Here is a 27,614-nt window from a genome sequence, read left to right as displayed (position 1 = left end):
CAAACTAATAAATAAATAAACCAGGAGGCGTTTCTCTGACTGGATGTTCTTCCTCCATTTTTGGCCTATACTGGCGTTAAAAGAGGAGTTTGGGAAATCCCGTTCTGATTCATAAACTCATCACCATAGCTATAGCTATTCTTACCTGTAAAAATGACATTTCTAGATATCTTTAATAATATTTTCACTAGTTAAAATGCTAATTCTTGATATCAACAATTGAATTTCAACTAGTAAAAACTATACTTATTGATATCTGTAATTGTATTTTCACTACTACTGTATATATATTTATATTCTAATTAATTCAAATAACAGAAATGTCAATAAAAATGCCAATGTTTTATGACATTGTAAGATTTTTTAATTTGCAACTATTTTAATAACTTTAAGAAATACTAAAACTAAAGTTTTTTTTTTTTTTTTTTTTTTTAATACAACATTCATAAATGAACAATACATTTAAATATTTAACATTCCCCCCAAAAAATATTTTAATAAATTCAACATTTTGGGTCACATCAGACCGCAGTGCGAGCTAGCAGTACCTCAGACCGGCAGGGGGCGACAACATGCACGAACTCAATTATAACAGCTGACAGACAATCACGAAGAAGTGTTCTGTTGTCATGGCGGTGTTTTAAACTGCCGGACACTTCCTATAAACAAATATTGAGTTTAGTGGCTGTTTACCAACTGGCTGTCATGATAAAACATTATACCACTGATTTACTCGTCCATTTACTGTGTTTTCGTGTGATAAACCAATCTCTTTTTTTTGTAATCGATCGGTAACGTTACAGTCAGTAGATAATTAGTTGCTCTGTAAAGGATTAACTTACTCAAGCGGGATTGATTTCGTTTGTTATTTCCATCAAGACAGCTCATAAATAAGATTTTATCAGAATGATTTCTGATTTCCAAAGGGGATATGCCATTACCATTGGTGAATTGGGTCCTGTGAACCGTGAATGGATTAAAAAAGGCTTCCCTGTGTCTCAAATGGCTGGTCTGCAAACACAGGTACTGTACTGATGTAAGAACATATATGAGTGTGTGTGTGTGTGTGTGTGATGCTGCATGCTGTATACTTATGCAAACTTGATTTTGATGTTGATGAACAAGCTTCTCCTTGATTCTCATTTGTTCTGATTCTTCTGATCACAGCTTCAGTTCAATAACATAGCGGCACCCAGTGTTCATAACCGAGCCACCGGTGTGGGACCCCCTTCTCCCATCGTGATAGAGAAACTTATACCCCGTGTAGAGAGGCAGGATGATATGGAGAGCTGCAGCAGCTCCTTACACCTCTCAGTCCTCTCAGAAGAGCGCCTGCAGGCTGCCGTCAGACTCGCCAGGAGAGATCTGCGCAGGAAACGACAGGAATCCATCAGCCGTTCCTCACTTGAACCAGCGGAGAGATCCCAGATTATCAGCCCTGAAAGAAGCAACACAGATCACAGTCCTCATGTGGTCTACCCAAAGATGTCAGGTCCAAAGAAGCAAATACAAAACGGGGATCAGGTGCTTGTTTATACTCCTCAGAATCCCAACAGGCAACTTAAACAGGGCCCGTCACCCACCAAAGACCTCGATCCGAGAGTCAACAGCAATGAACCTCAGCTCAGCCAGGAGATCCGTAAATTACAGAAGGAACTGAGCACATATGTTCAAAGGATAGAGCAGTTGGTTAATAAAGGTATTCTTATTATTCCTAGTCACCCAAATTATATATTTTTCGCTTTTAAAGAGGCTTGCATGTGGGTTTTCTGCAGGACGTGTGGTGGAGGTTCTGGAGCCTGATGAGAAGCACAGGATGGAGATCCGGCGGCAGGAGCAGGCAGCCCGTTCCGCACGTATCATCTATGTGTTACAACAGCAGGTCTGTAAGCACTGCAATTCATGTACAGAATGGCAGCACAGTAATATGAAGTATTTAAGAGTACTGAAGAGGAATTTAGGCTGTCTTTTCACTATCTCTGATATTTGCGCATTTCACCCTCAAGTGACAGTCGCACAGAACTTTCAGATTGGTCGTGAAGCATCCGTTACTCTCTGCTTATTCACCATGGTAAAATAAATAAATAATGAATACATATATTCACACAAAACAAAAGACTGCCAATACATTTGAAAGAGAAGCATAGTAGATTTTTTAGAGCTAATTAACGTAAATAACTTTTGTCCTTAAAAGTGTAAATGTATACAGTTATTTCAGACATAATTATTCACAATTCTGCTTATTGAGCATTTTTAAATTATAAAAATATCCACACAAATAATATGACCGTCAATACATTTCAAAGAAAAGCATAGTAGGTTTTCTACTGCTAGAGTAATAATTTGTAATAATTACAAAATAATTATTTTAGTGCAAAAATTTTGGTAATTTTAACCTCAAACATTTATATCCACACAAAAACCTCACACGTTTATAGGTTTGATTAGAATACATAACATCTGTCGCATGCAGTTTATTGGCTCAAGTTGCATCTGAAAATTCTGCAATACGCATATCAACAACAAACCACGTAGCTCCTGTGCTACTCGCCCTTGAATGACTTCTGGTCTGTCATTTGTCAGAGATGAAAAGGAGGCTTTAGAGATTCACAACGGGACTGTTTTGTTTCTCTTTTCAAGATTAAACAGATACAGGAGGATTTAGACAAGCTGCGTTCCCAGAATGTCAAACACACCCAAAAGGTACCAAAGTTTATTTTACCCAACAAATCAATATCAAAAAGGTTAAATTTAAATTTTAGCTTGATTTTGAAGTGCATGAATTAGACATGCAGGGGCTTTAAATGTTTCTGTGGTTGTCTTCTCAGTCCAAGGCAATGGACAGACTGGCTGCTGCTCACCGGGGAGCTGTAAGAGCCATGCAGGTTTTTATCAACCAGCTGTCGGACCCTACAGAGAGCAGAGTGCCCACCCACTGCAAAGAGCTGGGTAAGCTGATTCGCCAGCTCTCTCTCTGCTCAGCCAAAGTACAGGCGGGACAAGGATCTACTGTACCAGAGACAGCCCTCGACATCCTGCAGAAATTAGAGGTGATTAATTAAATACACACTATGTATAAATGCAAAAGTTAAAGGGATACTCCACTTTTTTCGGAAATAAGCTCATTTTACATCTCCCCCAGAGTTAAACAGTTGAGTTTTACCGTTTTAGAATCCATTCAGCCGAACTCCGGGTCTGACGGTACCACTTTTAGCATAGCTTAGCACAGATCATTGATTCTGATGAGTCCAGTAGCATTTCTTTCAAAATGACCAAAGAGTTTCAATATTTTTCCTATTTAAAACTTGACTCTTCTGTAGTTAAACCGTGTACTAAGATCGACGGAAAATGAAAAGTTGCGATTTTCTAAGCCTATATGGCTAGGAACTACTCTCATTCCGGCGTAATAATCAAGGAACTATGTGGCTGTACCATGAGTGCAGCAGGCGTAATGATATGACGCAGCGCCTGAAAATAGTCCCCAGCTCGGTAACTTCTTCCAACGTGACCGGGACTAAGTTTGTCTAACCTATTAGACCTATTTTCAGGCGCTGCGTCATATCATTACGCCTGCTGCACTCATGGTACAGCCGCACAGTTCCTTGATTATTACGCCGGAATGAGAGTAGTTCCTAGTCATATAGGCTTAGAAAATCGCAACTTTTCATTTTCCGTCGATCTTAGTACACGGTTTAACTACAGAAGAGTCAAGTTTTAAATAGGAAAAATATTGAAACTCTTTGGTCATTTTGAAAGAAATGCTACTGGACTCATCAGAATCAATGATCTGTGCTAAGCTATGCTAAAAGTGGTACCGTCAGACCCGGAGTTCGGCTGAATGGATTCTAAAACGGTAAAACTCAACTGTTTAACTCTGGGGGAGATGTAAAATGAGCTTATTTCCGAAAAAAGTGGAGTATCCCTTTAATACAAAAACCTTATTTAATGTTTTTTTGTGTTTTGTTCCTCAGACGCTTGACTCAGCACTGAGTAAGCAGGAGGCACCCAGGAAAAGAGACGTAGATTTGCAGATTGTCAACCCAGTGGAAAAGACTTCTAGCCGGGTCAGGGCCCGCAGCATGTCCCCTCCTCGTCCTGCCAGAGACCCAGCTGAGAGGACCTCACAAAGACCCCGAAAGTCAGCTGCTGCAAAAAAGCCTGGTGGTGAGTCATGACGACCAAGGTGACGTTAATTTTTCAGAAAGCTTTTTGGTGTTGTATCTGTTAAGGGTTGCGTAGACTAGTCGACTTTAATGCTCTTCCATGAGACTTTAAAGGATTAGTTCACCCCAAAATGAAAATTTCCTAATAATTTACTCACCCCAATGCCATCCAAGATATCCATGTCTTCCTTTCCTCAGTGGGAGAGAAATTATGTTTTTTGAGGAAAACATTTCTGGATTTTTCTTCTAACAATGGACTTCATTGGTTACCATCGTTTTTAAGTCCAAATCAATGCAGTTTCAGAAGTCTTTGAAGTGTTTAAACGGGCTGTACGCGATCACAGCTGAAGAAGAGGTTGTTATCTAGCGAAACGATAGGTCATTTTAATAAAAAAATAAATAATTTATAGACTTTTTACCTTCAATAGTTCGGATTGAGCTGATCAACCAACGGACAGGGAACTACGTCATCACGTTGAAAGGTCACGCCGGCGCCGGCAGAAGTACCGCCCCACTGTTTACAATGCGACCGTACGTAGGAGGATAGTTCAAATAGTATTATTTGCTATTATATATAGTAATAGTATTCAGTGAATATGAATATGAATAGTATATGAATAACATTCTAATGAATATGAACAGTAGTTCAAATAGTATTGCCGGCGCCGGCGTAACCTTTCAACGTGATGACGTAGTTCCCTGTCCGTTTGTTGATCAGCTCAATCCGAACTATTGAAGGTAAAAAGTCTATAAATTATAAAACATTTTTTGAAAATGACCTATCGTTTCGTTAGATAACAACCTCTTCTTCAGCTTCAAACACTTCAAAGACTTTTGAAACTGCATTGATTTGGACTTAAAAACGATGGTAACCAATGAAGTCCATTGTTAGAAGAAAAATCCAGAAATGTTTTCCTCAAAAAACATCATTTCTCTCCCACTGAGGAAAGGAAGACATGGATATCTTGGATGGCATTGGGGTGAGTAAATTATTAGGAAATTTTCATTTTGGGGTGAACTAATCCTTTAAGCTTGACGTCGACTAGTCGCTGATCATGGCCTATAGAGGGCGCAACAGGATAAGAAATCTTTTAAGTCCACTTTAAAATGACAAATAAATGCATACTCCGAGAGCGCTCCACAAGATATGTTTGATTATACCATCTGAATGCTCAAAAGTGATCGAGAGAATGCATGTGTTAAACAGCTTATTGTACACATAAGTTAATCGCCGTTCTAAACTAATGCGCTGCTGCATTGTAACACGCAAACAGATAGTAGCTCGCCCATCATGAGTAGACTGCGTGCACAGAGAAACATTCAGTAGCGCGGAAATGTATTGTCAACACTGTTCTGTGAAAAGTGAAAAGTTCTAGCATATATTTCCTAGTAACTAAAACCCACAATCACCCCCACCAATCGCAATCGCTCTCTCACTTATAAATGTTATCTTTACTGTACAAATACTTTTCAGTGCCCCTGTATTTTGAAATAAAATCAATATTGAGTTATTTATTTAATGTGAAAATGATTTGTAGGGTGAGTTTGGTTTCAGGGTATTGCATAATAAAATCTGATATTTTTGTTAATGAATGCAGGCAGCAGACTGGCAGGGAAATCCCACAAGACCTCACAGGCTTTGGTGAAGGAGCGCAATGAAGTTCTAAAGGCAGGGCTAGAGAGCCTCATACATCATCAAAAACTCAGAGAGGCAGAAGCACAGAAACCCAACAAAACTACCAGTGCCATCAACCCAGACCATGTTAAGGTTTTTTCTTTTATTATTAATTCAGTGATGTTAGTTTTAGTTATAGTTAGTTATAGTAGTACTTTACTACTATAGTAATTTAGTACTTTTTTTACTTTAATGTGATACACTAACATTCAAAAGTTTGGGGTTAGTATGTTGTATTTGTATTTAGTATGTTGTATATGTATTTAAAGAAATTTATATTTTTTTATAAGGAGGCATTAAATTGGTCAAAAGTAGCAGTTAAACATTTAAATTGTTACAAAAGCTTTATCTCAAATAAATGCTGTTCTTTTGAACATCAAATAATCCTGACATTTTTTTAATCATGGTTTTCACAAAAATATTAAGCAGAACAGCTGTTTTAAACATTGATAATAATAATAATAATAATAAATGATTCTTAAACACATCAAATCAGCATATTACAATGATTTCTGAAGGATCATGTGACACTGAAGACTGGAGTGATGATGCTGAAAATTCAGCTTTGCCATAACAGGAATAAATTACATTACAATTAAAATATATTAAAATAGAAAAGAGTTACTTAATAATTACTAATATTTCATAATATTACAGATTTTACTGTATTTTTGATCAAATAAATGCAGCCTCGATGAGCATTAGAGACTTCTTTCATAAACATTACAAAATGACCAACCCCAAACATTTTAATGATAGTGTATGATTGTTGATATCTTATTTTGAAGGATTTTAGATGACAGTTTTCAAAAGAATCTAAGTGATAAAAGACACACTATGCCTCAAATTAAGCAGGCGGGTCATCTTCGTGATGCCAGCTTCCAGCAGCCCACTGTCTCATCCCGACTAAGAGAGAACCAGGTACCCCAGAAAGAGCCCACTGTGCCTTGGATGCCAACTTCTCCTCACTCTCCTCCTCGCCCACAGTCAGTACATCCAACCCTCTTATCCATTACTTATTCAGACTTGACATGGTTGCACCTTTGTATTCTACTCAAATGTATGTATGTATATATACACAGGTGTAGTGCTGTGTCCAGCCGGCCAGAGCCCAGATGTCTGTTCTCACCTCAAAAGAGCCCTGTAAAGGAGAAGCCACAGACCAATTCCAGTACACAGCTCCTATCACATGATAGGAAACAAGCCCAAAATGAAGCCCTCAGGTATATAGTGAACCCTCTCTTCCAGATATTTAAGATGTTTCTCAGGAGTTTCCAAAGAAAAAAATATTATTACCTGGCTTAGTTTATATAAACAATCATCACTCTCATCCTCAATTGTGAGATGCTCTTGTTCACTGTTGAGCATGTGACCGCAGTTGATGTTCATTGCTGTGCATTTTTCATTTGCAATAGGCAAGCCTGGTTGGACCGGATGACTGCAGACAGACTGAGAGAGCTGAATCGTCTGAGTAAAGAAGAGGCCGACCGCATTAACAAACTCCGGTACAACAGCAGCTGCTTCATTATTATACTTAACCAGCGGTTCAATTAACTATGCACGCAAAAAAATGAATTCTTGTGCTTTTTTTATTTAGTTCATTAAAAAGAGCTCATGCAATGCATTTCTTGAACATTTTGTCACTAAATTGAACTGGGTGCAATCAAAATGCAAGTTGACAATCAATTTACGTTGGGGCTACTTGAATAATGATGTTTGAAAATACAGATCTAGACAAGCTGGAAATAAAAAAAAAACTGTTGGTCTCAAATCATCTATCTGTATGGAAGCTTGTTTCCGCCACAGAAGAAAACTCACAATTCTGACTTGTTTTCTTGCAATTTTGAGGTTTTAGAGATTTAAACTCTCTCAATTGTGAGAAAACAAGTCAGAATTGTGAGATAAAAAGTCACAATTGCTTGTTATAAATTCAGAATTGTGAAATATAACTCGCAAAATTACCTCTTTTATACCTCGGAAACAAGCTTACATAAATCTGTGTAGTTAATTTAACTGAATAAATATACCACTAACTTTTAGTATACTAGAAAAAAAACATTTAGTGTGTATTAAAAACTCTGCTCAGTCCTTTGCATGTAGTAGGTTTGCTAAATTAGTTAGTCAAACCATTTGTTTGAAAATTCTTTAATTGCTTTGTAAAGTTTTCCTCAATTTAATTGTTCATTGAACTTTGAATTTTTGAGTGCATGTTATTATCATTGATGTGTTTTAATATGTGGGCATGGTAGGACCACAGTGGGCTCCCCGACAGAATGGGCGGAAAAAGCTGAGCGGGCCGTTAAAGAGAGAATTCAGCCTTTGTTGGATCGAGCACAGGTAAACGCATACATCTGATTACCCCCCCCCCCCCCCCCCCCCCCCCCAAACCCCCCAAATAATGTCTGACATGGTGAGTCCATCTGCAGGAGATTTAATCTCTTGCAAGACTGAGTGTACCATTGGACTGTTTTTCCACAATAGTTGTATGTTCTTCCCCTCGGGCACGCTGTGAACAGCTGTTGTGCATGTATGTTGGCATTGATGTGAATAGACAGTCATTTCTTTCTGTTTGTTTCTTTTCTTTCTCATACTTGTGCGGCAGGTGGTTGAAGCAGGAAGTGACACTCTCAGAGAGCGGCTGAAGGTTGCAGATAAGGTGAGAAACTCATTACTTTTCTAAAACTACTTACTTTCGTATTCCTGGTTGAGCACTGAGGCTTTTCAATCCATATTCAATTTAAAAAAGTTCTCATAAAAAAGAAAATGTGAGAATGTGACTACGCTATGCTGTGTTGTAAATGCTGGCAGCCTGGGGCCAGGGCGGATGTCCTGAGCGAAGCTCTTCTGGAGGATCTTCTGGAGGACGCAGCTCAAGCTCTGTGGGTGACGGAGAGGCAGCAGGTGGCCGAGACTGATGCTGAGAGGAAGCTGCAGGGCCCCACATTAGAGAGCATGTTGCTGAGGATGGAGGAGATAGAGGTCAGTGTGTGGGAGATAAAGACATAGATTATAAGATTTGTTAGTTTGGAGTTTTGCCAATGTTCAGTCCATGATGTTATTGGCGCTTTTCCACTGCATGGTACGGCTCGGCTCGGTACGGTTCGACTCGGCGCGGAACGGTTCGGCTCGCTTCGCTTTTCCACTGCGTGGTACGACTCGACTCGACTCGGCACGGTTCGGTTCGCTTTAGCTCGGTTGCTTTTCCACTGCAGTTAGTACCGCTTCAAAGTGATCGTTATATAGTTGCTGTCTCTACTACCATGACATCATATTAAATGCGAATTTTTCATTCCGTGTTTCCCCATCCACTCCTCGGCAACTGACGAGAGGAACGTCTGCACCTCGTCCACTGACCACGATTCAGCCATTTCTTTTTTTTTAAAGTTTATACTTTAAAAGTACCGTACCATGCCGTACCGTTACGGAAGAGGATTAGGGCCAAGCAATAATAAAAAAATAAAACTATCTCGAGATTAAAGTCATTATAATTCAAGATTAAACTCGTTAAATTTCGAGAAAAAAAGTCGAAATACAATCTTGAGAATAAAGTCATTAAATATCGAGATTAAAGTCATTATAATTCGAGATTAAACTCGTTAAATTTCGAGAAAAAAGTCTAAATACAATCTTGAGAATAAACTCATTAAATATCGAGAATAAAGTCGTTGTGTTTCGAGAAAAAAATCGTTAAATTTCGAGAAAAAAACTCGAAATACAATCTTGAGAATAAACTCATTAAATTTCGAGAATAAAGTCGTTGTGTTTCGAGAAAAAAAGTCGAAATTAAATGTAGAGAATAACGCATTCGATCAGTGTTCATTGCATAGCCTAGCCTCATCGAGGTTTCGTGGTTTCCCAGGATACCATAAGATGCATTATTAATCGCTGTTGGTTGTGTACGCCTCCATCCACAGAATGTAACGACTGTAACCATCTATACAGCCATTAATGGCAATGCCGTACGGTTTTAATTTATCATAGCTGTCCACAGTCTATATGCCAGAGTGCATTTGGGCCAGCGCAAGTGTAGCCTACTCTCCTTCGTCGAAATTCCACACATTGAGGATCAAAAAGTTTAATAATGCGTCTTATGGTATCCTGGGAAACCACGAAACCTCGTTGAATTTCATGTTGGACAAAAGCGAGTACATCGCGCAAATTGGACTGATTTTTTCTTCTAAAAAGACCTAGCCGACCTAAGAATGTTCTATTCTTTGTTACTGAAAGAAAGTCTAAAATATAGCTTGACTAAGTGATCCAACTCTGCCATGTCCTCTATCAGTAGGCTTGAACACTGATCCAATGCGTTATTCTCTACATTTCATTTTGACTTTTTTTCTCGAAACACAACGACTTTATTCTCGAAATTTAATGAGTTTATTCTCAAGATTGTATTTCGAGTTTTTTTCCCGAAATTTAACGAGTTTTTTTCTCGAAACACAACGACTTTATTCTCGAAATGTAATGAGTTTATTCTCAATATTGTATTTCGACTTTTTTCTCGAAATTTAACGAGTTTTTTTGTCGAAACACAACGACTTTATTCTCAATATTTAATGAGTTTATTCTCAAGATTGTATTTCGACTTTTTTTCTCGAAAGTTAACGAGTTTAATCTCGCATTATAATGACTTTAATCTCGAGATGGTTTTATTTTTTTTATTATTGCCTGGCCCTAATCCTCTTCCGCAGTACCGTACCATGCAGTGGAAAAGTGCCAAATGTAATGGACTGAACTTGATATGTTTCTTTTTTATTATTATTATTATTATTATTATTTGATATAATTATTATAATTATTATTATATAAAAAAAGAAATGGTCAAAAATAAAAACAAAATATTATTATTATTATTGTTATTAATTGATTATTATTGTAATTATTTTATTATAATATAAAAATTGTTATGATAACAATTATAATATGAAATTATTATAATTATTATATAAAAAAGAAATTATTAAAAACTTTTATAAATAGTCATTTATATTAGGTGTAATTGTTTTTGTATTAGTAATTTTATTTTTATTAGTATAAATTTTTCTTTTTATTGAGATTTTCTTTGCATCATTTTGATTGGGTCAAAATGTAAAAAAATAAACTGAAGTATTAAACCAGCCGACACATAAAGCTCTGTTTTGTTACTCAGAGAGACCAGGAAGATGTGCGTCGACGCTTTGCTATGATCTCATACTCAGACCCTCTCATTTGGGAAAAAGGCACAGGTGAGACACAGTACCCACACAGGCCATTCACATTCATCCCTGACAAAAATAGTTATCAGTTGTCCTTTTGAGAGCATTTGAAGGTCAGTCTCTGCATCCCCCCCCACTTTGTCCCCAGAGAGACAGACAAGTATGTGCTCTGCATTTTGTTTGGCTGATATGACAGTGATATCCACCAGATGGCAGCAGTGTAACACGTCTTGTGTGTTGCAGACGATCTGAGGAATATTTCTAGCTCCAGGCCAGCCTCTCCACAGCCAATCCGACTGACGAAACCAGTCCTGAATGCACCCGGCTCGGCCGACATCCTCCTGCAAAAGCCAGTGGAGACTGGGTGAGTGACTGTCGGCTGGTTTTAGAGTGTATATGCCTGGCACATTTGGATCAGTCACAATTGAATCAGTCTTTACTTGAATTTGCAGAAGAACAGCACATTGACCAGAGTGTTTTTTTGCACTGTAATATCTGTCTGTTTAGGGAGAATTCAATAACAGCCACAAAGCTAAATCTAAAATATCTGCTGGTAAAAGCTCTCTCTCCCTCCGCCTCCTCCTTCTATAGTTCTGCCAAGAGAAAGCAGGAGCCTCGCTTCTTTCTGCCCGAAGCTTTGGCAGCAGCTGTGGCTCAGTAAATGAATGAGGAAAATAAAAGAATAAATAGGGACAGTCTTGAGAGTGTGAGAGTTGTCTAAAGCGAGAGAGATGGGAAATTCAGTGGAACAGGTTCAATAGATGCATTAGAAGATTAAAATGTTTTCTCCTCTTCAGCTTCAGCTCACAGCAAGGCCCTTCAGCTCTGTGAACGCAGTGTAAACATTCAGCCTCCACTTTCTTTTTCTCTCAACATAGGAGCACAATGTCTAAACAAACTTCAAAGCATCATCTCATGTCTAATCTCAGGGAATTACAGCAGTGTCTACAAGCTTTCCAAGTGTGTATTCTGTCTGCTACATTCTGACTAAAATGATCAGTACACCTTTTAATAATTTATGTTTGCATATATTCATGTAGCAAATGCTTTTATCAAAGCGACAACACAAACAAATCATTCTGAGTGCTGCAATACAAAGTTTCAAAGGTACAAACTAGTATAGAGATGTAAGTGTGACAGTGAATAGTAGAGAGCGTACAGTATGTGTAATAGTATATACTGTATTTCATGTGCTGCTGTTCACTGAGTTTTACAAAATGTCACATTTCTGTCACTGAATGACTATTGAATATTTATTGGTAGGTGTAATGTGTTTATTGGTATGTGGACTTTGGTGAAATGACAATCCAATACCCCTAAAAAACCCTCCAAAACCCCTACACTCTCATTGGGTGAATTTTTTTTTTCCCACAGCAAATTATCAAATCTAGCACAAGAGCTTTTACATGTGAATATTATATACAAAATATATTACATTTTATAATTTATAATATATATTACATGTAAGTGTATAAGTAGAAATGATACACATTACAATAATAAATAACGGGGTTCAAGAGTTTTATGCCATTTATGCTGTTAGGGTTTATGTTGACCTGAAATGTACAGCTGACACCATAAAATATTCACAAAAAAGAATACGCTAAAACACACACACAGAAACGAAAGGCTTGAACAATAATACTTGATACTCAATAACCATGCTTACACACACACAAACACACACACACACACACACACAAAACTAAAAGTGTTCAAACGTTCAAACGTTTTGGCATCCTGTCGCGGACGTCAATCGATATGTTGGTTTTTTAAAAACATTTTTTAGGATTATTATTGACAGTCAGATTCTAGAGAAGCTTTCTGCACTGGTTGGGTTTCGATCGGGTGAAAACCCTAGAACTAGTTATTGAGCTTTTGTTCAATAGGTTTAAAAAAAAAAAAAAAAAAAACTTTCTGAGCCAAGGATTCCAACGATATAAAACACTTGAGCCTACTATAAACTGTTTAGGGGTTATGAGCCATTACGTACTTTTGATCGCTGTAGCGCCACCATCGGGCCGATTGGGGCGAGCCTTGGTGACGTTGTAGACGGGGTGAAAAGTTTGAAGTCTCTACGACTTACGGTTTGGTCTGCCCGATCACTTTTAGGGGAGAATGCTAATCCTTGGAAATGCTAACAATTACAATAGGGGATGGATGGATGGATGGATGGATGGAGATATGGCTGCCAACTGCTGCTGCCTCTCTGTTATCATACAGTGCTGCAGTATTGGGCATTTGTTCACTGGTCTCAGGTCAGTGAGCATCATGCTTCACTGATTATCTTTGTCCAACAAAAAAAAAAAGCACCAACTTCAATCTGGAACCGGTACAGATAGAGGACAAGGCACTGTAGTCCTTTTATAGTAATATTTGTGTTACCATACCTCTGCATGTAAACAGTCAATTCACATCCCAGACGGTAACCATAAGGACTGATGAGGCCCACTTGGAGATTTGTTTTCTCTCCCCATATTCCAGTGCACTCACCATGGGTATTTGGGCAAGCGTGGATGCCACAGGCTGAGTGGGCCATGGGTACTCTCCACTGCCCTGATCTGAACCTTTGTTTGGATTTATTTATCCTTAGCTAGTCACTTTATGCTGTCAGAAAACACTGGCTCTGAAATATCACTGCACAAGGAGGCTATTCTTCAGTCTCTCTTTTGTCTGTGTTGAAACATGAGCAATGACTGTGACCACGATCAAGATCCCTCTGGAGAAATCCAGTGAGCTGCAATGACTGAAAGGGATGCAGGGATCAAGGGTCTGTCAGTTATACTGACAGTTGTCCAGTAGAGAAATCACATAACTGAAATATGTTATTGCAATTTTATATGTCATTTATTTCTTGATTGCAAAGCTGAATTTTCAGCATCATTACTCCAGTCTTCAGTGTCACACGATCCTTCCGAAATCAGTCTAATATGCAAAAAAAAGCATACACTACATGAAAGTGTTTTTATTTTATTTTTTATTTCACCAATGTAAATAGATAAAAAGCACTATGATTTGACAAATGACACTTGGAATGTAAATCTTGTAGTGATTTGTGTAACTTAACAGAAATGGCCAATTTTTGTATGGAAAAAGTTAGTACACCTGTTTTTTTTATCAATACATCAGATGCATCAGTTAGATAAAATGAAGTACAAATTAGTTGAACCACATTAAAGAGTAAGGCCTACACTTTTTCTTAATTGGGTGCACTAACTTTTTCCCACAGCGCTGTAGTTAGTAAGTAATAATAGCAGTTGCTTGTATCCAAAGCAACTTGTATTACACTCAGTGCTATCACCTTACTTTAAAGGACAAAATCTTGACATCACTTCAATATCCTTGTCTAGTTGCCAGCTGGCCAACGTAATGCAATATTTTATTTCTTTGACTTAGGAAATGGCTGTCATCAAAAGCTTTTTGCAACTTATTCTTGACTAATCCATCCCAAAAAAGTGTCCATATCTGCCTTCATCCTGCTTGCACAGTATAGTGACAACTTGGCAACTGCTGCTCGTTTAAAAGCCACACAAATGGACATTACACTGTTGATCAGAAAGTTACAGCCAATCTACTCATCAGCTGTCTCTTAATGTCATTTATTCTTCTGGCCTCCGTCGTTAATTCTCTCCTGATGTTACAGTTTTATATATTAGAATCAACCTAATGGTGCAATCAAACTCTCAGTGAGCATTTTACATCCTTTTTGCAGCTTATTTACATCAGAATGGACGATTATTGGGCGGATGTGGCCGAGAAAGATAAAAGTCGTGGAAAATGAATTATGCAAAGCATTATGGTAATTACTCGGCTTTTAGTACAGCAACTAAAGGCCAAGGCCGAACAGAGGATTTATGATGGGAAACCAGTCAAATGTTATTTGCGTATGAAATGTGCCACTAGAGGGGGCAACAACTGGGGGCTTTTTGGCGGTGTAGCACATGCTCATGGGAGGTTATTTGAAGAGCGGATATTGGGCCTTGATGTTGATTAGCACGAAGAGCTTATTATTTGTTGTCTAATCTCTGATTACCTGTGAAGGCAACACACTGTTTGAAACGGAAACACTGTGGAGTTTGTAAATGGCACACACAAACTGATGTTATATAATCCGGATTCAGAAGGCTGCACACTGTTCATTTGTCACTGCTAGGTTGGTTGCATAGAGGCAATGTGTCCTTACTTCAGCGCAATAGAGAGCTGTCAGTGTGGCTTTGCTTTTTAGCTTTAGTTTTTATTGTTATGATTATTCAGAGAACCACTTTGGCTTGAGAAAAGGAATGTTAGGGGACCCAGGGGAGAAGCATTATCAATCATAAAAGCATCAAACAGACCAATCTGTGCACTGAAATCACCAGCCACTCCTCTTCTATTCTAGTCCATTTTAGTGCGCTCTTTCAACATCAATATTTCACACAATACACAGACAGAGAGGAAGTCTTCAATGTGGTTTGTCATTCTGCACCATTCATTTTCTGAATGGCTAGGTTCATATTTTAATTTGACAAAATGGCATTTGAAACATTTTGCACTGGATTTGATTGTATCTATCTTATCCATGAGTAAAAGTGGGCGGCACATACAAGTGTTACAGGTGGTTGTAGAGGAGAGGAGAATTTCAGAGATGTAGCGAGTTACTACATTTTGGAAAATTACTTAAATGGCTTTTATTATTTTATACTTCTATTCAGCACGGACGCATTCAATTGTTCAAAAGTGACAGTAAATACGTTTATAATGTTACAAAAGATTTCTGTTTTCAAATTGAATAGCTGTATTTTTAAACTTTGTTCATCAAAGAACCATGAAAAAACTGCATCATAGTTTCCACAAAAAATATAAAGCAGCACAACTGTTTTCAACAATAATAATAAATGTTTCTTGTGCACCAAATTGGAATGATTTCTGAAGGATCATGTGACACTGTGAAGACTGCAGTGATGATGCTGAAAATTCAGCTTTGCCAGCACAGGAATAAATTACAATTTAAAATATATTGAAATAGAAAATAGTTCTACAAACGTAATTCAGGATAAATTCTTTGAAAACAAGTCTTATAATCTTATACAATTTTGCTGTACATTTGTCTTGTTTTAATTGATCTTGTTTGCTTTGCAGTCGAGTGCTATTAAATCTTACACTCTGCAACAAACTCTCACTGAATGAGGTTTTCTAATGCAGAAGAGTCAGGAACAGAATCATAAAGAAGTGGTGATATCTTATAATGTCATGTGTCTGCATCCGCACAAAGAGGTTATGGGTGTTGGAGGTCTCAACAACAGAGTGACCAACACATCTAAGAGAGTGTCTGATCCCCCACTTCTCATTCAAAGCTTAAAGAGATCAATGCAGAGCTCATGGTGAGGCTGCCTCTTTCGGTTTGATCTTCATTCTCTGTTCTTTAACCTTTTAATTCATACCGCCATCTCTCGTTCTTTTCCTCCATCTCTTTCTCCATCTAACCTTGCCCGGCAAATCTCCCTCTCCATGATGGTAACCTTGCTGCTGGTTATGGCCCTCTCACTGGATGAAAACCACAAAACTGGAGCCCTTTAGCTTTATTGGTTTTGATCTCTGGCTTCTGAACATTGATAGAGCATTGGTCATCCAGAATCTCATCCACTGACTTTTACACGTCTCTTTTCTGTTTGCACAACCTTATTACGGCTGCCTTTCACCATTATATCACTCCCGTCTGTTCAGGTCAAAACGCTGTCCGTCTATGGTCTGCAGCTTTTCTGATCCATTCTGTATTCCTTGCAAGAACTTCAAAGCAATGTTTCCATCTTGTAACCTTTGTCGACCATTTTAAAAGCACAGAATGACACACCTGTAATGTTATGTATGTAAAATGTATTTATATAATATAAAAATATTATTTATTTTAACATTTATTTATGTATGAGGTATTTATTTATTTAGAATCATTTATTACACGAATGTGTATCCTTAACCACACATTTGCATATGAACAACCATTCTGTATTCATTTTGATTCTGTGATTTCGTTTGTCAAAAAGTGGTGAATTTTTCATTGAAAGAACTGGATCACAAAAGTAATTTACTTGTGAATCAATTTAAGGCCCGTTCACACCAAGGACGATAACTATAAAGATAACGATAAAGATATAATTCTAAAAATCGTTCTCCATATTAAAGAATAACAGAGTTCACACCACAACTATAACGATAAAGATATGAGGAACGATATCGTTGGGATCACTTTCAGAACGATTTTTTCCCAGCTGTCGAACGATAAAACACTGACAGCCAATCAGAATCCATTCTAATTTAAAGGTCTCGCGCATTTAAAATGGATCTGGATCATCCGGGCGCGCGCGTGCTTAGAATAAAAAGACCGTTATCGGTCGTTGGTGTGGACGCATATATAGTTATCTTTATCGTTATCTTTATAGTTATCTTGCTTGGTGTGAACGGGCCTTTACACTGGTTGCACTGAATAGAAATAGAAAATATACATTTCTGTAAATGTGTTTTTATTCACATTCTCTGTGAAGAGGTTCGCTAGATGGTGCTTCACCCTCCTTTTAACCTGCTAATTGCCCTTAAGGCATGCTGTGGCACTCTGGAGAAGTGTAAAATTCACTATAGTTGTTGTTTTATAGGTGTTAACTTCTCCCCATTTGCTATTGGCTTCCTCATTGTTTATTAAGCTTCCCTAAGAAAAAGTTCTCCTAACATCTCCCTTGCCTCATGCTATCGGCCAAACACACTGGAACGTGTCAGCCCAGCATTGTGTCTGCTCGTATAAATCACATGTGGAGCTCTGACAGTGTTTTTTTTCTTCTGATTGTGACTGCCGGAGCTTGTGTTGAAAGGAGGAATGGGAGAAATTTTGGTCATTATTTTTGGCTCTCCACCGTGCCTTGCCAGGCTTGTTTTGACAGAAGAAGCCTGGAAAGCCTTTGCCCGTTTCACTGTGCGTGTGCATGCTTGTTTTACATCTTACAGAACTGCATGTGCGTTCAGAACCTTGTATGACCTTTCTTGCTTGCATAACTTCAGAGCCACATTAACAGAAGGGACGCCTTCTAATTTGAATCCCCAAATTAAGCGTTTACCTTGACCGTCCTTTCACCCGTTTTTGTTCGCACTGTGCAACTGCTCAAAGTTTGACATTATTCTCCCAGCAGCGGTGAATTCCTCACTTCTCTAGAGTACCACAGCACGCTCGAAACGCTTGAGGTAGCTGTTAGCCAGAGCGGTATTCTATTAGCCGCACAAAGAGGCGCCTTGCGGGAACGGTAAAGGGGAAGTGATTGTACAATAGCAGCGCCGGCCACCATAATATTCCATTAGAAAATAAATGGCCCTTGTGAGCTTTTTGAGGCCTTGCGCTTTAAGTGTCTAGACTGAGCTTGCGTGCAATATTTCTATTAAAGGCAACCTGGAATAGGAGTTGTGAGGTGTTTCTTACCTCTGCTGCTAAATATGAAGGTGGAAGGTGTGCTTTAGAGGGTCTGATTAACACCAGTTGTACCCAGTGTGGTCCCGTTGAGACGGCTGGTGCACTGAGCTTACATGGAAGTGATCTGAGGGAGAGGTTGAGATGTTTACAAGAGTGCTTTTGATTCCAGATTTAGCACCTCTTAAATCAAAATTGAATATTAATTTAGAGTATTAATTTGTTGTGATTGTGTTTGTATCACTCTTTAATTCCCTTAACAGAATGGTGGCATGATGAGCTAATTGGAAATGTTTCTGTTTAACCACATTTCGAATAATTAAGATTTTTGAATGTCCCTAATCAGCATATTAGAATAATTTCTGAAGTATCATGTGAAAGTCAAATGCCATCATAGTAATACATTATATTTTAAGATATATTAAAATAGAAAATCGATATTTATTAATTGTAACAATATTTACAATATTACTGTTTTTACTGTATTTTTGATACAAAAAGCAGCCTTGGTGAGCATAAAATAATATATGTATACGTATATTCTGTCGAGTACTGTAATCAGATTGTTTAATACAGATTAGATTAAATTAAATTACAAACTGTGCTGTCTTTGGTGTAGCCTTTAGCTATGCACACAAGACAAGAACAAGTAAACCTGAAAATAATTTCTGTTGTCTTTAGATGCACACATTTGAAATGATATGACCTTTATGAAAGAGTGAGCAAAATGCATGAGAATTTCTTTTTTCTTCTGTTTACAGGGCTGCATCAGACACGTCGATGCTAGATGAGGAGTGTTTAACTCTAAATGACCCCAGGAATCCAGTCTCAGCTGGAGGGGAAAGCACACGAGGGACGTACCTTACTGTGCCGCCCAGCATGCAGAGGAGTATCCAGAAATACAGGGAGAACCATGATGCCTTCCTATGCCTGGTCTCACATGAGGCTCTGGGGAGCTTCAATCCTTGGGCAATAGCAGACAGGTTTGAATCTAATCATTTCTTTATTAATAATACATATCAATTAAAACTAAAGTGTGGAAAGAACTCAAATGAAAATGAATGATTCATTAAGGATATTAGTAACATTAGTGACTGGAGAACATGTAAATGCACTGTGGCAGTAAAACACCTTTTTTTTTTTCAATGACCGGGCTTTTTCTAAAAGTATTGAAAGAAGTAACTGTTAATTTTTAACGTTGGGAGTGGGAGATAACAAAACAGTTTTTTTATTTTATTTATATAATATTATTGTATTTATTCATATTTAGAATTTTAATACATTTCATTTTGATTTTCAGTTTTCTTTTTTCTTTTAGTTTAAGGTTTTGTAATTGTATGTGCTTTTGTCATTTTTATTTGTTATTATTATTATTTTTATATTTCTATATCTTAAAAGTCACGATTAAACAAGTAGTGACATATTTTCCTATGTATTGTGATGTACTTCTGAGTGAAACAGATTTTCAAAAAGTAAAATTGTAGGGCACAGACTAGTTTGGATACCTCACCTGAGACAAGTCGTTTTATATCGGAATATATATTTTGATTAAACATTCTGAAGTCAAAACATTTAATAAATGAAGCATATGCACAAATTAATTGTTCACAATAAGATTTATAACACACTTTTATACAATAGTAGATCAATAACAACACTGATGCTAAAATATACCAAACATGTTCATTCTGAATGAGGCAATTATAATAACTAAGATTAAAGGGGAAGTACGTACTATTTGTTATGTTAAAATACATTATCTTAACTTAGTTTATTGTTTTTATTCTTTAAGGATATTAATAACATTAGTGACTGGAGAACATGTATATATATGCACTGTGGAAGTAAAACACTGACAATTTTATTTATTTTTTCACACAAATTAAGATTATAGGGGCAGATTATTGATTAATAAATTAGTTTCATAGCACAGTACTATATTATGACCTCAAAACTCTTATTGCCATAGTGCATGGTTTCTAAACAAATACAATTTGACATATTTATGGCTTTCCCGACATAGTAAACGTGCTCGGTAGCACGCCTGGTACATTATTGCACTTAGCTGCAATAAAAAAGCTAGACGCAAGCTAAAATGGTATGGTTACTTCAGAAAATGAATTTTCATCTCACGTTTGCTTTTGTTAACACTATTGAATTCTGGTTACTGGACATTTCATTTTTTTGTGTTGTTAAATCTGCAAGAAATGTAATAGTTTTCAGAAATTAAACCACAGGCATGTTTTTCAATGAGCCTGGGTTGGAAAGGAATCTTGCATTACTTGTTGTCATTTAGATGCCAAATGATGTCAAGAACCATAATGTATTTGCCATTGTAATGTTATCTGCCATTATCTGAATTAATGCAGTGACTTCAGTAAACAACTGAACTATGTGTATATGGAAGCTGAAGTGTGCATGTGTCCCATTGACATATAACCTAAATTAGCTCTTACTCATTCAGCACTGATATCTGCAATTTCCTGACATATGTAATTTGTGCTTAAGACATGTACCTGGATGTATAAACAACACTAAAAGCTCAGCTCTTCTATTTGCACTCAGAGCAACAGCAGATTAATCATAAGCCTCAGCGTGTTTCCCACAGTGACACCGCTAGTAGGAGTTGAGATTGTTTACAGCCTTTCGGCTATAATGACCCTCGCACACGATGCTATTTTAAATGTAAATATTAGCTCTGTTTTTTGATGGGTGCTAATGTAGAGCGTGCTCCTGTGCAAATGAGCGTCTTTGTTGTTCCACTAGTGCTCCTGCACGCCCACCTCACCATTAGCATACTTAACAGAATTTTTAAGTTGGTGCAATGCGGTGGATATTTATCAAGTCCTTCTAGTTCACAGAGAGCACACTTTTAACAGCGGTGGAAAGAGAAACACTAAAACCAGAATCTGATCCTCGAGCTGAGGTCTCATTTGTCAGACTTGATCCTCGCGCCATGGGCTGTGTGGGTGGCGAGAAGAATTGTTGTAATAATAATTTATGGGAGCAAGAAAGTGAGGAATCAAAAAGTGAAAATATTTACCTGTGTGCTGCGGCTTGACATTTTTTGTTATTGCACGGATGTAAAATGAAATTGAGTGTCTATTTTTTTTTTGCAGAGGTCAGTGTTGCACCGTAGAGACTCTAAATGGTTATTATTCTAGAGAAATAGAGAAGATTCGAAATGTCACGGCAATTAGTGCTGCTGCTGGGAATGGGTCCGGGCACTTGTCAGTCTGCTGTGCATTGTGGGTATTAAGAGCCTTGAAGGCAGTCAAGGCCTTGAGTGAGCACAGACTGACTGAACTCTCTGGTTAGCTCTGCTCTTTACGCCGAGGAATATTTGCCTCAGAGGAGGAATTTAGATGATCTTATCACTGTCCTAAAGACAGAGAGAAGTATTTTCTTTTTCCTTTTTTATGTGCAGTTTAAAAAAAAAATAGCTTTTTTTGTACTGGAAGAAGTGCCTTGGACTCTTTTCTAAAAGTATTGAAAGAAGTAACGGCTATTTTTAAACGGTGGAGATCACAAAACAGTTTTATTTTATTATTTTTATACTAGTATTGTATTTATTAATACTTCAAATTTTAATACCTTTTATTTTTAGATTTTCATTTGTTTAAGGTTTTGTAATTGTATGTGCTTTTTGTCATGTTAATTATGACCGCCGCTAGCATAGCTAGCGAAAGCGGTCATATAGGGATTGTCAAAGGTTTTTTTTTTTTTTTTTTTTTTGTCATCTACTGAATTTTTCGTCAACGATACCAGGGACACCGAAACACCGGGGAACATGAAATTTGGTGGGCATGTAGCCCCACTAGACTTTTACGGAAAAATTTAGTTTGGTCCCCGGGGGCCACTCCCCCCCCGTGCTGGGCCCCCCCAAACCCAAAAAATGCAGTTTTCCCTAAATAACTACTTGAACCGTGGCACCGAGGATGAAGACATTTTTATGGTATGTTGGTCTTAAGGGCCCACATCAACCTAGCCCATAATCACTCATTAGTGATTTGCGCCCCTTCCCATAAAAACTGAAAATGCAATATTATTCTGCTTTAATCGCCCCTATCTTCAGTTGAGATGTTCAGAACTGCACCATATTTCATGTGTATGATTAACTTGACATCCTCTGGGGGTATGCTAAGTTTCGTAGAATTTCATCCATGGGGGGGTATAAAATAAATTCATTTATGTGCACATTTAGTGACTGTACACTCATCGGCCTGTAGATGGTGCTGTTGAGCGAAGGGTTGCTGGTTTAGGATGATACTGTCACACACACACATGCAGGAATACAAACAAACGCAAGCATGCACACACACTGACATCCACATGCACAGACAGACACACACACACACAAACACACACGCGCACACACATGTACGCACGCATACATACACGCACAGACACACACACAGACACAGACACACACATACACAAACACACACACACACACATACACAAACACACACACATACACACACACACAGACAGACATGCACATACTACTACTTTTTTTAGGTACCATTTACCCGATTTACCAATACCCAATGTGTTATGCTTGGGCAGTATACTAATGAGGTGGGTGGGACATGTTTCATGCCATGTTAGATCACATCCTGAGAGTCTACGCTTTCAGAAAATATATAGTTTATATAGTTGAATCAGTTTTCTCTTCATGGTACAGACCAAAATGTATTATGTGTACACTTTCTTCACCTAAATCCATAAAATCCCATTCATTTCAATGGGACATTTACTTAAGTGTTCTACTAGGTACAGTGGGAATGAGTTTAATTTTGTTTTGTTTTTGTTTAAAAAGCTGTTTGTTGTTACCAATGTGCATGAAAAAGACTTGCTTGAACACAATAAGTGTGTTTTTGAAACTCATTTTTATAATACATTATGTAGGGAAAACCACTGTTATGAATGTGACATTTTCACATTACGGATGTTAAGTGTCTAAACTAATGACTTTTGATATAAAACTTAAATAGTAATAGCAAATAATTACAAAACTCTAAATTATCCATGATCCACAGGAATACTCCAGACAGTCTTTTAAAATATACAACTTATATACATAAACACGCAATACAGCCAAATTGCTCCACGTCATTTATTTTTGTGGAAAGCCAGTGCAGGCCTGAGCGGCGGTCATATTTTGTACCGCCATGCGGTACATCTAGTTAGTTATTATTATTATTATTTTTACATTTAATTATTTTATTTAATTATAATATTTCTATATCTTGAAAGTCGTGATGAAACCGAAGTAGTGACATATCTTTTCCTAATTCTTATGTTTTGTGATAGTAAAATTGTTGGGCAGGGACTTGGATCTATGCTTCAGTTGGTGATTTGATTTTGAGATGTGGCGAATTAAATAATTGGAGAAGTTTGGATACCTCACCTGAGACAAGTCGTTTTATACCGGAATATATATTTTGATTTAACATTATGAGGTCAAGACATTTAATAAATGAAGCATATGCACAAATTAATTGTTCACAATAAGATTTATAACATTTATACAACAGTAGATCAATAACAACACTGACGCTAAAATATACCAAACACGTTCATTCTGAATGAGGCAATTATAATAACTAAGATTAAAGGGGAAGTACGTACTATTTGTTATGTTAAAATACATTATCTTAACGTGGTTTATTGTTTATTGACTACTATTAGGATCACATTAATGGGTTTATATCCCCCAGGCACCATTAAAACATTGAGAGCGGTCTGCTCAGATCTGTCAATCTCTTTGCAGCTCAACCTACTGAATAGACCTTATGCGCCAGAGAAACAAGCATGCAGCCATTTTTAGAATTTTGTGTTTGAACTTCCGGTTTTGCGGTTGATCTGTATATTTCTATGGCATTGCTGTCAAAGAGTAATTAGCTGGTGATGTGGATTTACTTATTGTAGAGTTAACAAAAGTTGTCATGAGCATTGTGATGTTAGAAGCAGATGTCATGACAATTGTAGGTAGACCTGGAAGATTTAAAAACGACCGGTTCATTCATAGATCTCTAAGATCTTATCTTCATGCAAACAGGAAGACAGAACATAATGAGCACAGCGCTGAAAAGGGGAGGGGCTACGAGAGTTTGGGGAGTGGCTGCTGTATCAGGCGGGCCAGAGGGTGTTCAGCCAATTTGGGACCGTGACTGATACCCATGACAGAAGAAAAGACATTCAGCTTCGGTTACAGAAGAACAGCCAAAATTCACTGCATTTACATCTTGTCATGAACACACCAAAGCAAACTAGGTATTGTGATGTAATTCCTTACAGTGGACTTTGATGTGTCCAGTTTAGACAGCCTCAAACCAGAGCCCGTCTACGGAGAGCCTGCGCACTCCCTATTAAGTCCTATTGTACCGAATTTTGGTTGTAGTTCCACCAGAGTTCCACTGGGGGCGATCGCCCATGAGTGCAAAATGAATAGGAGTCTATGGGGCTAGACGGCTAAATTTGTCTCTTTCACCCGATTGCCGTTGAGAAATCTCAGATTTGATTGTAGGTTTTGCAAGTTCAACATGGGTTATAGGTCGAAAGTTGAATGAACGAGTACTTATGTCCTTTCGATTTCTTACAGGTTGAGTTGTTGTTGCCCATAACACGCTAGCATTCTGCTAATGAACGCTGATTGGTCAGTGAAGAACTGATTACGACCAGAGATACCGCTTGATGGCATCGTGGCATCCGAAGCGGGACCAGAAACAAACAAAACAAAAACTCTTCTAGCACGTGTATCTACCTGTGTCAGCTGTGTTGTCGATGCCTCAAGACAAAAAAAGTGCAGAGCGCGAAAGCACCAGAGTGAGTGAAGGATTGCCGTAAAGCAGTATCTCTGGTCGTACGATGTGAAGAAAAAATCGAACACCCAGCAATGTGTAATTTCTTTGCATCTCCTTTCGAATACAACATTCAAATTACAAGATAAAAAATTATATCCTGAGAAAAGTGGATTTTGATGGGTATAGCGTCATAGACCTCCATTCATTCTGCACTCGCCTGCAAGCGCCCCCGCATGGACAGAGACGTGTTACTGCAGCCAGTCCAGTAAACCGGAAGTAACTAAAGAGTGCCAATTCTCTTCCTATTAGACATTCTCTGCTCAAACAGAGTGTTAGCCCACTCAGCTGCTAGCTTATGACGCATAGCAATACAACTAAAAATATTTTTTATATCTGGGACCTTTCATTAAAAGTAGTTTTACCCATTGAGACATGCCTTCATGTAGCACCCGTAAGAGCTGTCTTTGGGTTGGGGAGGCGTAGAAAAGGGGCGTTTGCGAAATATATTGTATTTTTGTAATTCTGCTAGGTGCTGCTAGTGTCGCAGAAACTACATACTTGAAATGTTTTGGGTGAACTATCCCTTTAAAGTAAACTGAGCAGTAAGTGCTATGAGATTGTAACACTTTTCCCCCTTGTTTCCCTCAGCCTGGCGGATGAGCTAATGGCCGAGGCACTGGCTGATGTGGCGGCAGAGTTCCAGGATGTTTGCGAAGAGTATGCGGAAGCTGTTTTCACGTCAGAGTTCCTCCAGCCTGTGCAGTCTCCCACTACATCAGTGTCATAGAAGCTCCTCATAAACAACTTACAAGTTTTTGGAATTGAAAAGTGTAATATCCAGGTTTATATATTTGTATGTTTTTTTTCCATGAATTACGTTTTCATGCTTTAAATATAGAGCTTACCGGTCAGTGTTTACTCAGACTGGCATTTCTGCTGTAATGCGAAACCTTAGTGGGCGGTCTGACTTCTAAATGCAAACAGATGCTTTTTAGCACACTGCTAACAAATGTCACATCAATGTGTCATAATCCATGCAACCTTCTTTGTGCATTAGTCAATGCAGTAGTTGCTATTCAGCACAGAGAAAAGCTTTAAAAGAACCTCTACATTATTTATGCATTGGAAATTCTAAGATTCACACTGTTATCCATAAATACCTCACACTAGAGGATCACTCACTTCCTCTTGAATAAGCATTATTAGAGGCATTAATGCTATCCGCATCGGAACACAAACTTGTTGCTTTGTGGACTGATTTCACACACTCTAAAGCATATGTTTTGTTCCTCTATGCTAATTGCTCTCCATATGTTGGCTGTGATCCCTAGTGTGATTGGATAGGTGAGGTATTTAGAGAATGTGTATAGTTTGTGTCGGGGCCTGAGGGGAGAATGGCCTCCAGTTGAGTCCAGATGTTGGGCAGGTACAGTAATGCTGGGAATGTCACCGGACAGGACACACAGGCACTAGTCTTTACAAAAAAATGTTCCATAGGGACCGTGTGCAGAAATGATACACGCCTACAGCTCTTATATAACCAAGGCTATAATTAATCAGAAAGTGTGTAGTTTAGGCATCTAAAATGAGGGTCTGCGTCTTTGTGTGGTTTTAAAAGTATCGGTTGTCCCATTACCGTTTAATTCTAATGTAGTGAGCAGATTTTAGGGAACGTTTCTTAACCTCAAGCTGCAGTTTAAACCCCCCAGATGTGAGTCACAGGTTTCTTCCATTTCTGTTCAGCAACCTACTTATTTGTGAAAAGTGCCAAAAGCAAACTAATAGCACAACATAACTGCATTTGCCAGTAAATTCTAGGCTTGGTGCCATGAATTATTATGAATGCTGGGACTCTACAGAAAAATAGTCACCAGTTCGTCATGAACTTGTTCTTGGTTGTGTTTTTATTGCTTGTGAAAGACGACTGTTGAATTGTATTGTATTTATAATCATGATTTAATTTATAATGGAAATAAATGTTTCTTTCAAGCATCTCCCTGGCCTTGTACCCTGGATGAAATTGCTTTTAAAAGAAAAAGTTGAAATGAATTGAATTATATATGTTTTTTTTTTCCTACGTTCAGTCGGCGTAATCAGTGTTATCTATCTTTGCTGAGGCTGTTTCTCTCCTGCTGCTTTTACCAGAAACTCAATGCAATGTCTGGAGTCAAAGTATTTTGTCATTGGGTTTTCCTGCCTGCTACAAACAGGCCGAGTCCTTTAAGGAGTGTGCTAATGCAACATGGGCAGTTTTGCCTGGAATTGAAAAACTCCAGACTTCACCTCTATCATTAGTCATTTAGAGCTTCTCCAGAACAGTTCATGTAGGATCCCTGATATGCAGCA

General features: G+C 37.9%; 1 protein-coding gene across 4 annotated transcripts; it reads left to right on the top strand.

Moving 5' to 3' along the window:
• The first annotated feature begins 528 nt into the window (after positions 1 to 528).
• On the top strand, positions 529 to 27,264 carry kiaa0753 (KIAA0753 ortholog). Of its 4 annotated transcripts, none has more exons than XM_084419971.1 (17): positions 529 to 1,023; positions 1,168 to 1,699; positions 1,776 to 1,882; positions 2,641 to 2,703; positions 2,829 to 3,050; positions 3,972 to 4,164; positions 5,762 to 5,931; positions 6,694 to 6,824; positions 6,921 to 7,061; positions 7,254 to 7,343; positions 8,088 to 8,175; positions 8,441 to 8,494; positions 8,647 to 8,817; positions 10,988 to 11,063; positions 11,277 to 11,397; positions 19,221 to 19,442; positions 25,917 to 27,264. In XM_084419971.1, exons 1-17 carry the CDS (start codon positions 907 to 909, stop codon positions 26,053 to 26,055), a joined length of 2,637 nt encoding a protein of 878 aa, XP_084276097.1. In that variant the 5' UTR covers positions 529 to 906; the 3' UTR covers positions 26,056 to 27,264. The 4 variants fall into 4 exon arrangements, with proteins under 4 accessions (XP_084276097.1, XP_084276096.1, XP_084276094.1 ...); XM_084419970.1 differs by having other exon boundaries at positions 598 to 1,023; positions 6,691 to 6,824; XM_084419968.1 differs by having other exon boundaries at positions 605 to 1,023; positions 3,972 to 4,161; positions 6,691 to 6,824.
• The last annotated feature ends 350 nt before the right edge of the window (positions 27,265 to 27,614 follow it).

Source organism: Rutilus rutilus (genome assembly GCF_951802725.1).
Source record: "Rutilus rutilus genome assembly, chromosome: 9".
NCBI lineage: Eukaryota > Metazoa > Chordata > Actinopteri > Cypriniformes > Leuciscidae > Rutilus > Rutilus rutilus.
This window is presented reverse-complemented; position numbering and strand designations above follow the sequence as displayed.

What these genes read in the sequence shown, in the direction of transcription:
- kiaa0753 (XM_084419970.1), top strand. Translation starts at nt 907, where the DNA reads ATGATTTCTGATTTCCAAAGGGGATATGCCATTACCATTGGTGAATTG. An exon ending in AGAGCAGTTGGTTAATAAAG is followed by an intron (nt 1,700 to 1,775) that starts GTATTCTTATTA and finishes GGTTTTCTGCAG; the next exon opens with GACGTGTGGTGGAGGTTCTG. An exon ending in CATTTGGGAAAAAGGCACAG is followed by an intron (nt 11,064 to 11,276) that starts GTGAGACACAGT and finishes TGTGTGTTGCAG; the next exon opens with ACGATCTGAGGAATATTTCT.